At 37.4% G+C, this 13,597-nt stretch overlaps 1 protein-coding gene and 1 long non-coding RNA gene across 2 annotated transcripts; both read left to right on the forward strand.

Annotated features, from left to right (window-relative positions):
- Nucleotides 1-1,650: 1,650 nt before the first annotated feature.
- LOC130996107 (uncharacterized) lies at nt 1,651-4,124 on the forward strand. Its single transcript, XR_009092387.1, has 3 exons — nt 1,651-1,898; nt 3,277-3,339; nt 3,815-4,124. It is a non-coding gene; the product is annotated as an uncharacterized LOC130996107 (long non-coding RNA).
- Nucleotides 4,125-6,984: 2,860 nt separating this feature from the next.
- LOC130996072 (microtubule-associated protein 70-2-like) lies at nt 6,985-13,323 on the forward strand. The gene is made up of 11 exons (XM_057921586.1): nt 6,985-7,561; nt 7,815-7,900; nt 8,733-8,798; nt 8,887-9,057; nt 9,144-9,314; nt 9,397-9,552; nt 9,660-9,806; nt 9,927-9,998; nt 10,086-10,616; nt 10,694-10,881; nt 12,842-13,323. Exons 1-11 carry the CDS (start codon nt 7,312-7,314, stop codon nt 12,879-12,881), a joined length of 1,878 nt encoding a protein of 625 aa, XP_057777569.1. The 5' UTR covers nt 6,985-7,311; the 3' UTR covers nt 12,882-13,323.
- Nucleotides 13,324-13,597: the final 274 nt, after the last annotated feature.

A 13,597-nucleotide genomic window follows, 5' to 3' on the forward strand; every position in this document is an offset into this window, starting at 1 on the left:
GATGAGGACTGTAATTCCCATCAGCGCTGTGCTTAGCAATCTAAGCCTATTTTACCTTATTATTAATATTATTATTATTATTACAGAAACTAACAACGCAGGTACGATCGGATATCTTGGATAAAAGAGTAAGAAATCCACCTAAGTAGATGGAGTGAATAATGATTGCACACAGAAACCTTCCCACGCAGCCAAGGTGCCTTCCTGCGCAGCCAAGTAGCTTTCCCGTGCAGCCGCGCAGCCAAACCAGAGCTGCGCAGCCAGAGCAGAACAGCGCAGACCAAAGCAGCGCGGCAGCGCTGCGCAGTCAGAGCAGCGCCACCAAAGTGCCTTTCCTGCACAGCTACGTATGATAGTTCAACTTCGGGAATAAGATCGTTGTACTGAGTTTTGGGCCCAATTGACTAGATGAGTGGGCTTTTAGAATTAGGGTTTGCTCACAAACTATAAATAGCACATCTATTGGAAAACTAGAGGATCAACTCATTCAAGCAACACACTTGTAATATGTAACTCTCTCTCAAAGTATAGTGAAACCAACGAAGAACCTCTCGTGGACGTAGGTCTTGATGGCCGAACCACGTAAATCCGTGTGTCATTTATCGCTTTCTAATTTCTAGTTTAGGTGTTGGTGATTCTGTGCTTCACCAAAAGGGATGGTGCGTTTCTGCAAGCGAGGAAAACTGGGACCGTTTTTCATCGGGCCGTTTGAGATACTAGAATTGATAGGTCAGAACGCCTATAAGCTAGCACTACCTCCCAGTCTGGTAGAGGTGCACGATGTTTTCCACATATCACAGCTCAGGAAATATGTGTATGATCCCAAACACGTGATATCATATGATGATCTAACCTTCGAGCCAGATCTTAGTTATGTGGAGAAACCAGTACGCATCACTGATAAGAAGATACAAGTTCTTAGAAACAAAGAGATCCCAATGGTGAAAGTGATGTGGAATCGCCATGGGCAAAAAGAGGCAACTTAGGAGCTAGAGTCCAACATAAACCAACAGTACCCCGAATTGCCATACCAAGGTACAAATTTCGAGGACGGAATTTCCATAAGGAGGGTAGGTTGTAATACCCCGGATTTTAGATCCTAGGTTTCATATGATCCTATTGATATTATTAGGATGTGATAGGTCCCAATTCCCGGTTAAAAAAAGAATAATTATCATAGTGATGATTTAATGAGTCTTGATGCCTAGGTTTTCTCTTAAGAAAGATGGTAAATAAGAAGATGATTATTTTATTTTTCCGTGTGATGTTGATTTCAATAAATATGTATATTTATTTTCATTTCAAAGTATGAAAAGCAAAGTGCATATTTATTTCTAATACGAGTTTGTTTTAGTTCGGGTTTGAGCGATTACGGGCCCGTATAGAGGGCCAAAGGTGGGCCGATTTTTAGAGAGTCTTGGGACCGATTTTAAAGTCCTATTTTAGAGCCCAAATGCAGCTTATTTCAGCCCCAAAACCCACTTATACATCAGCCACCTTTTTAAATTCAAAAGGGGACAAAGGTGATCATTATATGCATTGGGAACTACCAAAATGCATGGAAAGTGCAAGAGCCTCACAACCAATGCACCCATGCATTGGTGGCAGCCACCCTACCCTTCTCTAGGCCCCATTTTCGTTCCCACCTCCCTCCACTTAAGTCATTTGGCTGATACAACTCCTTACACAATCTTTAGCTTCATTTAGAAGAGTAAAAGCCTCACTCCCCCTCCATCTCCTCTCCATTTCGTCCCTCCTCCCTTCCCCCACTCTCACAACTTTTCTCCCACCATTATCACACTCCATAGAAGCCCTTGAAGCCCCAAGAGAAGTATCAAAGCAAGGGAGAGCGTGGGAAAACTAGGGCGTAAAGTTAGAGTGAAGGTTGTGCTTCGAGGGTGAGTTTTCTTTGATTTTCTCAACTGAAAATGCTTTATGGCCATGGATTTTTACACATATGTGTGATATATTATGTGAGGATATGTTTTATGGTTTTGGATGTTTATTTTGGTAGAGTTTATTGGGTGAAAAACCGTACATGAGGTAAAGCAGCGAATCTGCGCGCCATAACTACACTGCTCCGACAGTGTTCTGCAAGGCGATTCCAGCCATCCAAACGGTGCCCAAAAATTCCCAAATTAATTTTGTATCGTCTTTAATATGTTTTCTACACTATGGTAAAATTTCAGAATATTTGAAGCTCGTATGATTTATTTATGAATTTTTGAACATCACTGCCTGTCTAGAATGCATTTCTGGTAAACAATTTTTGGGAGACCATAAGTCAAGTTTCAATCGGTGAAAACCTTTGAAACTTGAATATGTCACTCTAGACTCCTGTATCTTTCTTGTGGTATCGGCCTCACCATTTTTGAGTAAGGAAAACAACCGGTATAAATTCTTGAAATCTAGTTCTTATTCCTTGTCTCATCCAGTAGGTTTTACAAACCTACGACTTTGATGTGGCAAAGGCCAACTTAAATCTTTTATTCTCAAGCGTATTTTTCTACTGAATATTCATTGACATGTTGGGAACTTATTTGTTCATTTTTAGAATTTTTGGTGAAGCCTAAAGTGGTTTTTCTGATTTAAATTTTGAATCTGCCGAACTTGAACTCTTTTTGTGCACTGAACTTTAGATGTTAATATCTCCTAAACCATGAACCTTTTTAGGGGTAAATCTAACTGAAGTGTGTTACACTCTCTCCCTAGTTTTCGTATTGACCCTTGGAGTTTCGAGTGGCCTTTTGTAATGGGAGATATGAATTTTTAAAGAAGGCCCACTGACTTGGTTCTAATCTGGAAATCTGAAATTTCCATTTTTTTGCTTGTTAAATACCCATCTTTGAGTGGACATATCTTGCTCGTTTGAACTCTGTTTCATTCGATTCAAATTGGAGAATGGTCCTCGAAATGCCTAGTTTCCAGAATGTCCTTTGGAGCCTCATTTAGAGATCCGAGGCAGATTTGGTGTCTGTTGCAAAATAGCCCCTTAAGAGCTCAAGTTGTTGAATTATTTTCTAAGTATGAAAGTTGATTTTAAAGGATGTATCATGAAAGATTAAGTATATGTGCATGACGAGTTTGAGACATGTTTTGTACAAAGTTTTCATAAAAATGAGTGAGTCAACCTAGATGCATAATGTATGTAAAATGCATAATCCCTAGTTCGATTATGCAGTGTAAGTTCGGAAATAGGCTGACCTAGAGACCTTAACTAGACAACGGTTTTCATTATCCATGATACGTGCTAAGTGTTAAGAACTCGTCTTGTAGGAATTGGTCCGCAGGACGGTGCCACAGCTTAAGATCACCTCTCTCTTCCACACCGAAGATCAGGTAGGTTATATTTGCAAAAGTATATTGGATTAGTAAGCATTCTCTTTTTATACAAGCAAATATGTTTTAAATTGTGAATGCATGCAAATATTTTGTTTGGTTGTTACAAAGAACAAACGGGGTTGTCCCCACAGAACAAATGGGGTCGTCCCCAAACGACCGGCTCTGTCCCCGACGGGGGCCAGGGTAGTGTACACCAGTAAGAAGTCTAGGTATGAGATTGATTCGGTCGGGTCTCCCATACTTAGCACCAAGAAAGGTAACACCAAACCAGAAAGGCGAGCAAAGGTTAAAGGAGCTACAGGCTTATAAGTATTTCAGAATTTATAGTAATTATTTTTCAAGTATTGCTATATTTTCTTACAGGCATGCATTTCACCAAGTATCACAGTTCTTTAAAACCAGTTTAAAGAAAAAGGGGCATTAACTTCACTGAGTGCATTAGTACTCAGCCCAAAGTTTTAATTCATTTCAGGTTAATGGAGCCGGGCGCAGCGGGGGCTAGGTGGTGGTGGTGGTCTGGAGCTGTCAATAAGGTTTCTCGATGAAATTTATTTCCCATAACCTCGATCACCAAACATTTCATTTTGTTAGTTACGCCCTACGTGGCAATTATGAACTTGTTTACTGCTTTGTCTAAACAACTAAACAATTGAGTTGCTCTTGGGCACTCAAACACCGTGATAACGAACTCTCTGGACTTGACCGGAGTTCTCATACTTCGTGTCAAGTCGGGTTTTCCTTTGAGCAGGACGATTAAAGAATAGGTTCATTAATTCCGCTAATTAATCAAGTTTTTCAATCAAAATAGTTAAGTTACTTACTTCCGCTAAATAACCTTAATAATCACCCCAAGTTCAGCGTGGTTGGCCCCTAGATAAGTCGGGCCATCACAAGCGGCATCCAATTAACTCTTGCACCCAAATCTAGTATACCCGAGACCTCCCCAACTCCACCTAAACCAATACAAAAAATGAAGCTGCCGGGATCTCCTTGCTTCGGTAGTGGTTGAGTTGGATCAACAGTGATTGGTGGCAGAGGCGGACTGGGACATTGGATAGCCTTTATAGCTTCCACGGTTTTACTCCTCAACTTTCCCGTGGTCCTTTGGGCCTCTTCCTTGACAATTTCAATAGCATGAGCTCGATGCATGCAAACGAATCAACTCCTCCCAAATTATTAAACCAAATTATGTTTTTTTTTCCTTAAATACTCATCATATATAATGTAGAATTATTTAATTTAAATTTTAAAACAATCTTCAGTCATAATAATGATACGATCGGTCCAAATAACCAACTAAAAATAGGTACAATTCTATGAGGAAAACTCAGCCCTAATAATAAATAATTCTAAATTGAGAATTTCTATAAACTCTTCTGTAGAACATGGATCGCATTAATTAACTATTAGTACATAAATTAAAATTTAGGAATAATTATAAATTCTAATTATGAAACAATGATCAGTACCAATAATGAATGGTTTGTCTACTAAATCCAAAGAATGGATATATTATGTCTTAAAAATTATATCAATCAACCCTAGTTAACATATACAAACTTAAAAAGAAATTAGTCATGCTTAGTAACAAAAAAAAAAAAATATCTATAATAATCAGTCCTGATAAAAAAAAATCTATAATAATCAGCTATTGTTGACTAAAAATGAAAGCGAGAAAAAGAAAAAAAAAACAAAATTAGAAAAATAAAAGTTGTACTTGAAATTATAAACGGGGTGTAAAAGAAATCACAAAGATATAATATTAGAATTGATAAAAAATAGCATGAAATTTGAAAACAAGTGGTAGTCAATGAGTTATTTACCCCGTCTTTTGATAGACAAAATTTCCTGTGGTACACTCGGGTGTACAGTGTCATTTCGATAACAAGATAATTTCATTTAATTTTAGTGTCATTTCAATATACTGTTAGTGTCATTAATTTCAAGATAGTGTTATTTATATAATATGATAATGTCATTTGTAAAACAAAATAATATTAATGTAATTTCAAGACAGTGTTAGTGTTAATATCATTTAATGTTAGTGTTAGTGTCATTTACACCCGGGTGTGATGGAGACCACCTCCTTTTAATATCACAATATCCGCAGTGAACATGTTAACATGATACAAAAGATGTCTATAATTAATCTTTATATATAATTTTAATATTTGGTATTTAGATTAGATTATTGAGCATAGTATGCTTTTCTCTTACTTATACAATTTCCACCCTCTTCGTTGAATGACCATGACCACACCAAGACCAATAATATTTGTGCATGTCTTGACAAAATAATGTTTGCTGTGTTTTTTTGTTTGAAATCAGTAAAAGTGTAATGAGGTGGTCTTGGGTATAATCGGGTCTATCGTACAATTAAGTTGCATCTTTACTTATATTCCGATTCGCATTCTGACCCGAATCCGTATTCTGGCCGAAACATATAAATAACACTATTTTGATTGTAAGTCAATCCGATTGTACGATACACTCAATTATATTTAAGTTTTAATAAAGCGTAATAGTTCATCAAGTGATGGTTAATATTGGTGACGATTGCAACAAAAATTAGATGATATTTTTAATCCATATATTACTAAAGTAATTAATATAATGTGTAAGGAAGTAGTGCAACTCGTTAACTGATATGCTAAATTAATTGATTTATTTTTTTCAAAATAATAAGCATTTTATGCACCACACCCGAGCACACATTTGACATTTGCGTCAAACAAGAATAGCACAATGTGCTTTATTGTCTTGCAGTTAATTTGGTAATTAATTGGAGCTACAAAATTATAAATAATACTATATTGTAAAATACGACGACAACAACAATAACAAAAAAAATCCACGCGCATGCATGCATTGAATTAGTAATAATTTGATTAATGAGACCTTATAGTCATATTCGAGTCCACATTAATTTGTTTCCCCTGTCACAAAAATATCCACAATTACATTTAAAAAAAAAATCATTGTTGCATTCAAATGAAATCTTATTCGTATAAAATAGTTTAACTAATGTTTTTTGTTTTCGTTTGGCAACCGATGAATTTAGTTTTTGGATTATGTAGGACCTAAATGATGTAAATTGTTTGCAATTAAGTTGATGACAAAATAATAGTTTAAGCTTTTCTAGTAAATATACCCTCTCATTTGAATTCAATAACTCTTTAAGTTCTAACGTTGCCATAATAAACTGTATAACCTATCCGATTTAAGGTTACCACATGCTACGTATTCAATGTACGACATTAAACCAACTCAAAAAAATGTACAATATTAAAGATTTTCTTTAGAGTAGATGCGATGGATTTATTAAAAAAAATGGCATTGATTGAGTTGTTTTTCTTGTGTGTGTGTATTTGATAATTGTAGTGAAAATGTTTTACTACTAATTTAACACCTCATCCTCCTCTCTCTCTCACACGCACGCAGTCACAGACAGAAACAGAGAGTGAATTCTAGTAATCGTTTTCCTGCTTTTTGAAAATTACTTGAGCCACTCCTCTAAGTATTTATATGTCAATTCTACCCCGAGTCTTTCTTCTGAATGCATGGTGTTGCTGAGGGTTTATTGGTCATTCTGTGGGGGAGCGTGTCTTTTTTCTTTTTTCCTCTAAATCTTAAACACACTCAAGCAGCACAGAAAGCATACATTAGTCTCGCACAGAGCACCGAGATAGTTGTAATTTTCCCTTTTTCTCTTTATTTTCTAGAGAGAGAAACAAAATCACGTCAATTTGAACTCAAATCACCTCTCTATCTCTAAAAAAACTCTATCATCTTCACTCATATTATACCCACTGCAGTGTGCACTGTTTTTAAACTCATCTCTCCCAAATCTCGCTCTCTCTGTCTACCGATACCCGCTCAAATATCTGTATCTATATACAGGCATTGTGATAGTTAATACGAAAGTCTTCGGAAATTTGATGCGCGGTGCAAAAAGGAAATAGATCAGTGATGGCGGAGGTATCCGGCGAGGGAAGTGCTGGTTTTGCGGTGGAGCGGAATCCCGGTGAGGCCAGCGGCAATGCGCAGGCGTCGACGCCGCTAACCGTGTCGGCGTCGTTCAAGGAGGGAAGCAGTAAGGGTTCGTCGAGGCGGAGGGCGTCGGTGCGGCCGAGCCTCGACGCGGATGAGTTTATAAATCTGCTCCATGGTTCGGATCCGGTGAAGTTGGAGCTCAATCGACTGGAGAACGAAGTCAGAGGTGAGTCTCTTCAGCTGGATCCACTAGATTCTCGCTCTGATTCGGTGTCGACGGTGCCGCTATTATGCGCCATTTATTTAGGGGATTGTAAATTTAGAAATAATTATGTTTAATTGCAAGCTCCGAACAAAATCATATCCTAGTTTATTTATCCATTTTTTTGTTTATTTTTATTTTTAATGGACCATTATGTGATGCTTTAATCACTTCTGAGATGAAAATGGACACTTGAGCGAGGGTTGCTGTTTTGCAGATAAGGATAGGGAATTGGGGGAAGCCCATTCTCAGATCAAGGCGTTAAAGTTGTCCGAGAGACTTCGTGAAAAAGCTGTTGAAGAGGTTTCTTTTGCTCTCATTTTAAATTTGTTTTCGTGGAGTATATCTTCTTCACTGTAGTTTAGTTTCATACACGGAAACTGACGCCTAATCTATCTTATGTTTTCAGTGGAAATGGGGTTGATTGCGGGAGAGAATTGGGATGAGTTTAGTGATATCTATGTTCAACAATCCAATTTTAATATTTTATCATGATATAATACTGACAATATTGCGATTCCCTGATTGTTGTGGGTAAAGCGACTCGTTTAACCACTCTTGAAATGCTCGCTGTTAAGACTTTTTACACCTTCCTTATTGAAGTTTTGGTGTTCCCAGTCTCTGCTAGCTGCCTCTACTGGTGGTCACCTTGTCTCAGCCTTCTGTAGAAAAAAGCAACCAATTCTATATGGCAAAAATTGGGACGAGTTTTCTTTTTCTGCACTCAAACTAGGGAAGTAGTGTTGTTTCGAGAACTAGTATCCTCCTAGGTCAGTTTCCAAGTTCCATGGCTATAAAAACATTGGAAGAAGGATATGAGGTTATTATTACCCTTTGTGGGTCTTACAAACATATGACCTGTATCAGTTTAATGGTTGATGTATTTGATATAACACCACACAATTAATGTTGCTAAATGTTCTTCTATTTCAGACGAATTCAATAGTCTGAAATAATTTGGTTTGGGTCATTCAGCTGAAGTCAGCCTTTCATGTATATTATAGTAGTTATGTGTTAAAACTACTTAAGCTAGTTCATTTTCTTCCCTTACTCTTTCTTTTGTTTTCCTTCCCTGCAAGAACCTAGATTAACTTGAATCATGTCTGAAATCTGAGGTTTCTTTGTTTTACTTTAGCTAACTGATGAGTTGGGAAAGGTGGATGAGAAGCTCAAATTAACAGAATCGCTTTTGGAAAGCAAGGTACTCACTCTAGATTTTCTCCTTCCCCCTATTCTTCCTGGGTATATAATTTGAATAATGTTCATTTTTAATTAACATTCATGAACAGAATCTTGAAATCAAGAGAATCAATGATGAAAAGAAGGCTTCCATGGCGGCTCAATTTGCAGCAGAAGCCACTCTTCGGAGAGTTCATGCTGCTCAAAAGGATGATGATATGCCTCCAATTGAAGCAATCTTGGCTCCATTGGAGGCTGAGCTCAAGCTTGCTCGGCAGGAGGTCTGCGCCTTTATGCTTCTGTTCTTATAGTTCAAGTACTCTCGTTTGAGGGTATTACTGAAATAACCTTGCCTTTTTCCTTCTAGATCTCAAAGCTGCAGGATGATAACAAAGCACTGGACCGGCTTACCAAATCAAAAGAAGCTGCTCTCCTTGAAGCAGAGAGAACTGTACAGGTGGCACTGGCAAAAGCTTCTATGGTCGATGATCTCCAAAATAAGAACCAAGAATTGATGAAGCAGATAGAAATCTGCCAGGTTTGCAATATTCTCTTTATTCAATATGAATTCAGCCAGATTTTTCTTCTTCGTCTAATGAAAGATCATTATGTTTTATCAGGAAGAAAATAAGATACTGGACAAAATGCATCGGCAGAAGGTTGCTGAGGTTGAAAAACTTACCCAAACTGTACGTGAACTTGAAGAGGCCGTGCTTGCTGGCGGTGCAGCTGCCAATGCTGTACGTGACTACCAACGGAAAGTTCAGGAGATGAATGTAATGTTCTATACACATCAACCCTGTTCAAACCATCATTTTACTTATACAAAACTATTCTATTATTTGCTTTACATAAGCGCGTGGAATACTATTTTTATTTTCAGGAAGAAAGAAAAACTCTTGACCGGGAGCTAGCTCGTGCCAAGGTAACGGCTAATAGGGTAGCGACTGTGGTAGCTAATGAATGGAAAGATGCTAATGACAAAGTAATGCCTGTCAAACAATGGTTAGAAGAAAGAAGATTCTTGCAGGTATTTATACATCCTTCTCTTTGCTTGTCAAAGTGATCTGTATGCTTTAATGAAAGTAGTAGTATTTCACTAGTCGTTGCTTTGAGAAAGTTCTCATGATATCATTCTCTATCTTCAAAGGGGGAGATGCAGCAACTCAAGGACAAGTTAGCCATCACTGAAAGAGCTGCAAAATCAGAAGCCCAGTTGAAAGTAAATGGCTTATTTTAGTATATTGTTATTAGAATCAGAAACCTTAACTAAAATAGATGAATCTAAAATAATTTTCTCTCTCACCAGGAAAAGTATCAGCTACGTTTGAAAGTTCTTGAAGAGACTTTGAGATCACCAAACACAGCAACACGTAGTTCATCGGATGGAAGAAGCTCAAGCAATGGTCCTTCACGACGCCAGTCGCTGGGGGGAGCTGATAACATTTCAAAATTGACTTCCAATGGCTTCTTACCCAAGAGATCACCATCCTTCCAGTTAAGATCTTCTGGTAGCAGTTCAGTATTGAAACATGCAAAAGGAACATCAAAGTCCTTTGATGGTGGTTCAAGATCTTTGGACAGGTCCAAAGTTCTCTTAAATGGACTAGGACCAAACTTTAAGCAAAGCCAGTCTTGTGATGGAACTAAGGAAACTGAGCCGCAAAGTAGTGCATGGAAAGCAACTCAAGTGGAAAAACCTAGTGACATACAAGTTACAGAAAAAGAAGATAGCGTGCCGGGGTTGTTGTATGATATGTTACAAAAAGAGGTGATTTCCTTGAGGAAAGCTTGCCACGAAAAGGATCAAAGCCTCAAAGACAAGGATGATGCTATTGAGGTTGATTTCTTTCCTTTTCTAAGTCCTTTCTTGCTATTGTCTTAATGCTAAAGGTTTTTGGTCCTTTCCACAATCAGATGTTAGCTAAGAAGGTAGAAACTTTGACTAAAGCAATGGAAGTGGAGGCCAAAAAGATGAGAAGGGAGGTGGCTGCTATGGAGAAGGAGGTGGCTGCAATGCGGGTGGACAAGGAACATGAAAATAAGTCCAAAAGGTTGGGGAATTCAAAGAGTTCAGTGAATAGTTCTCAGATGCTTCCTGGAAGGTATTTTCTGTTATAGTAGTTCTCCCCAATGGTCAATTAGCCTCCCCACTCTCACTCCATCCTACATTGTACAATAACATAGATTATTCTGCTTACAAAACCAATGCTTATTTCAAGTTCTATTGTGCTTGGTTTTCCATTAGAAAACACCTACTGAAAAATGAAAATATATTGTGGTTGGTTCCAAAGATCAGGAACCCAATTCACTTAAATTGCTCTTAGAAACACAGTTACTTGGCTGCAATATTTGCACAATCTATTGATACTAGGATTGTCTTGATGCCTAAACGTGCTTTTAGTATTTCTCCTCTATCTTTAGGCATATATGCTGAGATCAGATGGAAAAAGAAATTTTGAACAACCTTACGCTGGGAACTGAATAATGGCACTTAGATGCATTAGTACTGCCCTGACTGCCAATGGTTTGTTATTCTTTATGGACCTTTGCCTATGCCTCGATGTGTAAAATTTGTGGCAAATGCCCAGTTTCATATCCTCTATTTCTGATGCTTCATTAATATACACTTGGCCTGTAGAGGTCTTATTTGAATGGGAAATGGGATATGATTTTGACTATCAGATCTGGACTTTCCACAAACTGTATCAACATCTTGATCTTTTAGATGTGTAATGAAATTAACTTGAAACTAGGCAAATTACTCCCCTTTTACCTGCCAAAAAAAATGTTTTATTTTACTTGTCGGTATAGTGTCTCAAGTCTCATACTGTGTCAATATTGTGGTACATAAACTACATTGGCATATTTTCTTCATGTCTATTAAAGTTATGAGTATTAAATTTATATGATACTGGTACTAATTTATTGTTTGATATACTATGCATATATGGTTGTTGGTATACTGCCCTTCTGATTCTCCATTCTATGTTCAGCTCGACCACATGGTGACAAAATTTATGTATTCGAAGTAATTAGCGTATACACAGTTCCTTAATATTGAAATTTTGGCCTTTGTTTGCTATCTCTATATGTTTGCCTTCTGTGTATATTTGTAGAAGAAAATTTCCAACTTCCTTAGAGTGGCCCTATTAATTATCAGTACAACTATCTTCTCCTCGGGTTGTCTTTAAGTTTTGTGTCCTTTAGCAACCACCTCTCATTCTCTTTGTTTTCCTTGCCAAAACTTGATCTAATATATTTATGTGATTTCAATATATTTCTTTGTTATACATTGCGTTTTCTGATAGACTCATTTCTTAAAGTCTTCCCTCAGAATCTTCTCCTGAAAGTCACCTAGATTATACTGACTTTTTCTTTTTCTTTTTCTTTTTCTTTTTCTTTTGCTTATGTTCTTAGTAAACTGGCATTGTCACATGACGTGTCCTGATTTTCCCAGGGGTGAATTTATGTTGACATTTCACCTCTCCAATTGTATGCCAACATTAAATACAGCCTGTTTGTTGACTTTTTGTGTCGAATCATGATACTATCTAATTATCAGTGTTGTAGCAACTAATGCATTGGATTCTGCTCAATATGTGGCTGTCAATAGTTAATAATTGTCGCGTTAACACATTAAAGCTGTTGTAGTCTTCCTTGGGTTGATGTGGTTTGGATAAAAATATTATAGGGATTTATCATTTAATTTTTCTGTGGAGCAGATAATTGTTATTTTTCTGTGGCTTTACTAAATGCTGGATGCCTTTAATTATGACATGAACTACTGCCCAACATAAGTCCTTTAGTCATCTTATTTGCTTGCGTAGGAACTGGTCAAAATTTTGAGAGATCCATATTGCTGTTCATCGCATCATGTTACTCCAATATGAATAAGCCTTAGTTTTGCAGTGCTTGCACTTAATGTTGTTACATTTATCATATGAACCAAAAATGTACGTCCATGAGAGCCTCCTTTCTGTTTCACTCTTGAGCCTTTCTTTGATACCAATTACTGTGAATTTTGAATGTTATGGCTATGAATTAATGCATTATCGCCTGCAGGACTGTAGCGAGAAGTGGGCTGACACGCAGTACACAATAGCAGATAATCCATTCACAACATTGAGGGATTTGGTTGTTTGGTCCTTCTCTTTCTAATTTTACCCTTTCACTGTTGTTTGTATAATTGTAACAAGCATGCCAATGGCTCTTTGGTTGTGGGAAGAGAAGAAAATGATGCAAAGATGATGAGGTTTCGTGGAAAAACGTTGGGTGTGCTGCTGACTTAGACTACTATAATCCCTCCTCTGCATAGGGATCAGCAAGAACGTGAAGGCATCAAAGTCGAGCTAACTTTTTGGCTGATATATTTGAGTGGCAGTTTAATATGTTGTATAGGTAGCTTGTTGCCTTATCGGTTGCCCGCATATTGTCGTCCTCTCTATTATTTGCAGTTTATATTTGGAATCTGCAGTTTAGTGTGATTGGTATTTGTCGAGGTTTGTCGATATTCTTGTTATCCGATAAAATATCAGATTTTTCCATCTTGATGTTCTTTTTTTTGCATCTGAATTCTAGCTCTAGCATATGTTGATGGACATGCTACATTATTTTATGTGTTGGGTGTCTGATGGTTTGCTTTGATTTATTTATTGTCTCAAGATTATTGGAGTTGTGAGATTTCGTATGAATACAGTCTGTAAACATTATCTTATCCAGGTTGGTGGGTGGGGTGGCGCGGGGTGTGTGCTGTCCCAGACCTCGTGGTCAAAATATTCTTTATAAGGCTCTGGGTTTGGTGTATGTGTCAGAGTTATT

The sequence above is a fragment of the Salvia miltiorrhiza genome, chromosome 7, assembly GCF_028751815.1.
Source record: "Salvia miltiorrhiza cultivar Shanhuang (shh) chromosome 7, IMPLAD_Smil_shh, whole genome shotgun sequence".
Taxonomy (NCBI): Eukaryota; Viridiplantae; Streptophyta; class Magnoliopsida; order Lamiales; family Lamiaceae; genus Salvia; species Salvia miltiorrhiza.

Coding starts and splice junctions, on each gene's coding strand:
- LOC130996072 (XM_057921586.1), top strand. CDS start 7,312: ATGGCGGAGGTATCCGGCGAGGGAAGTGCTGGTTTTGCGGTGGAGCGG. Junction 9,315..9,396: donor AGCAGATAGAAATCTGCCAG/GTTTGCAATATT, acceptor ATGTTTTATCAG/GAAGAAAATAAGATACTGGA. Junction 9,807..9,926: donor AAGAAAGAAGATTCTTGCAG/GTATTTATACAT, acceptor CTATCTTCAAAG/GGGGAGATGCAGCAACTCAA.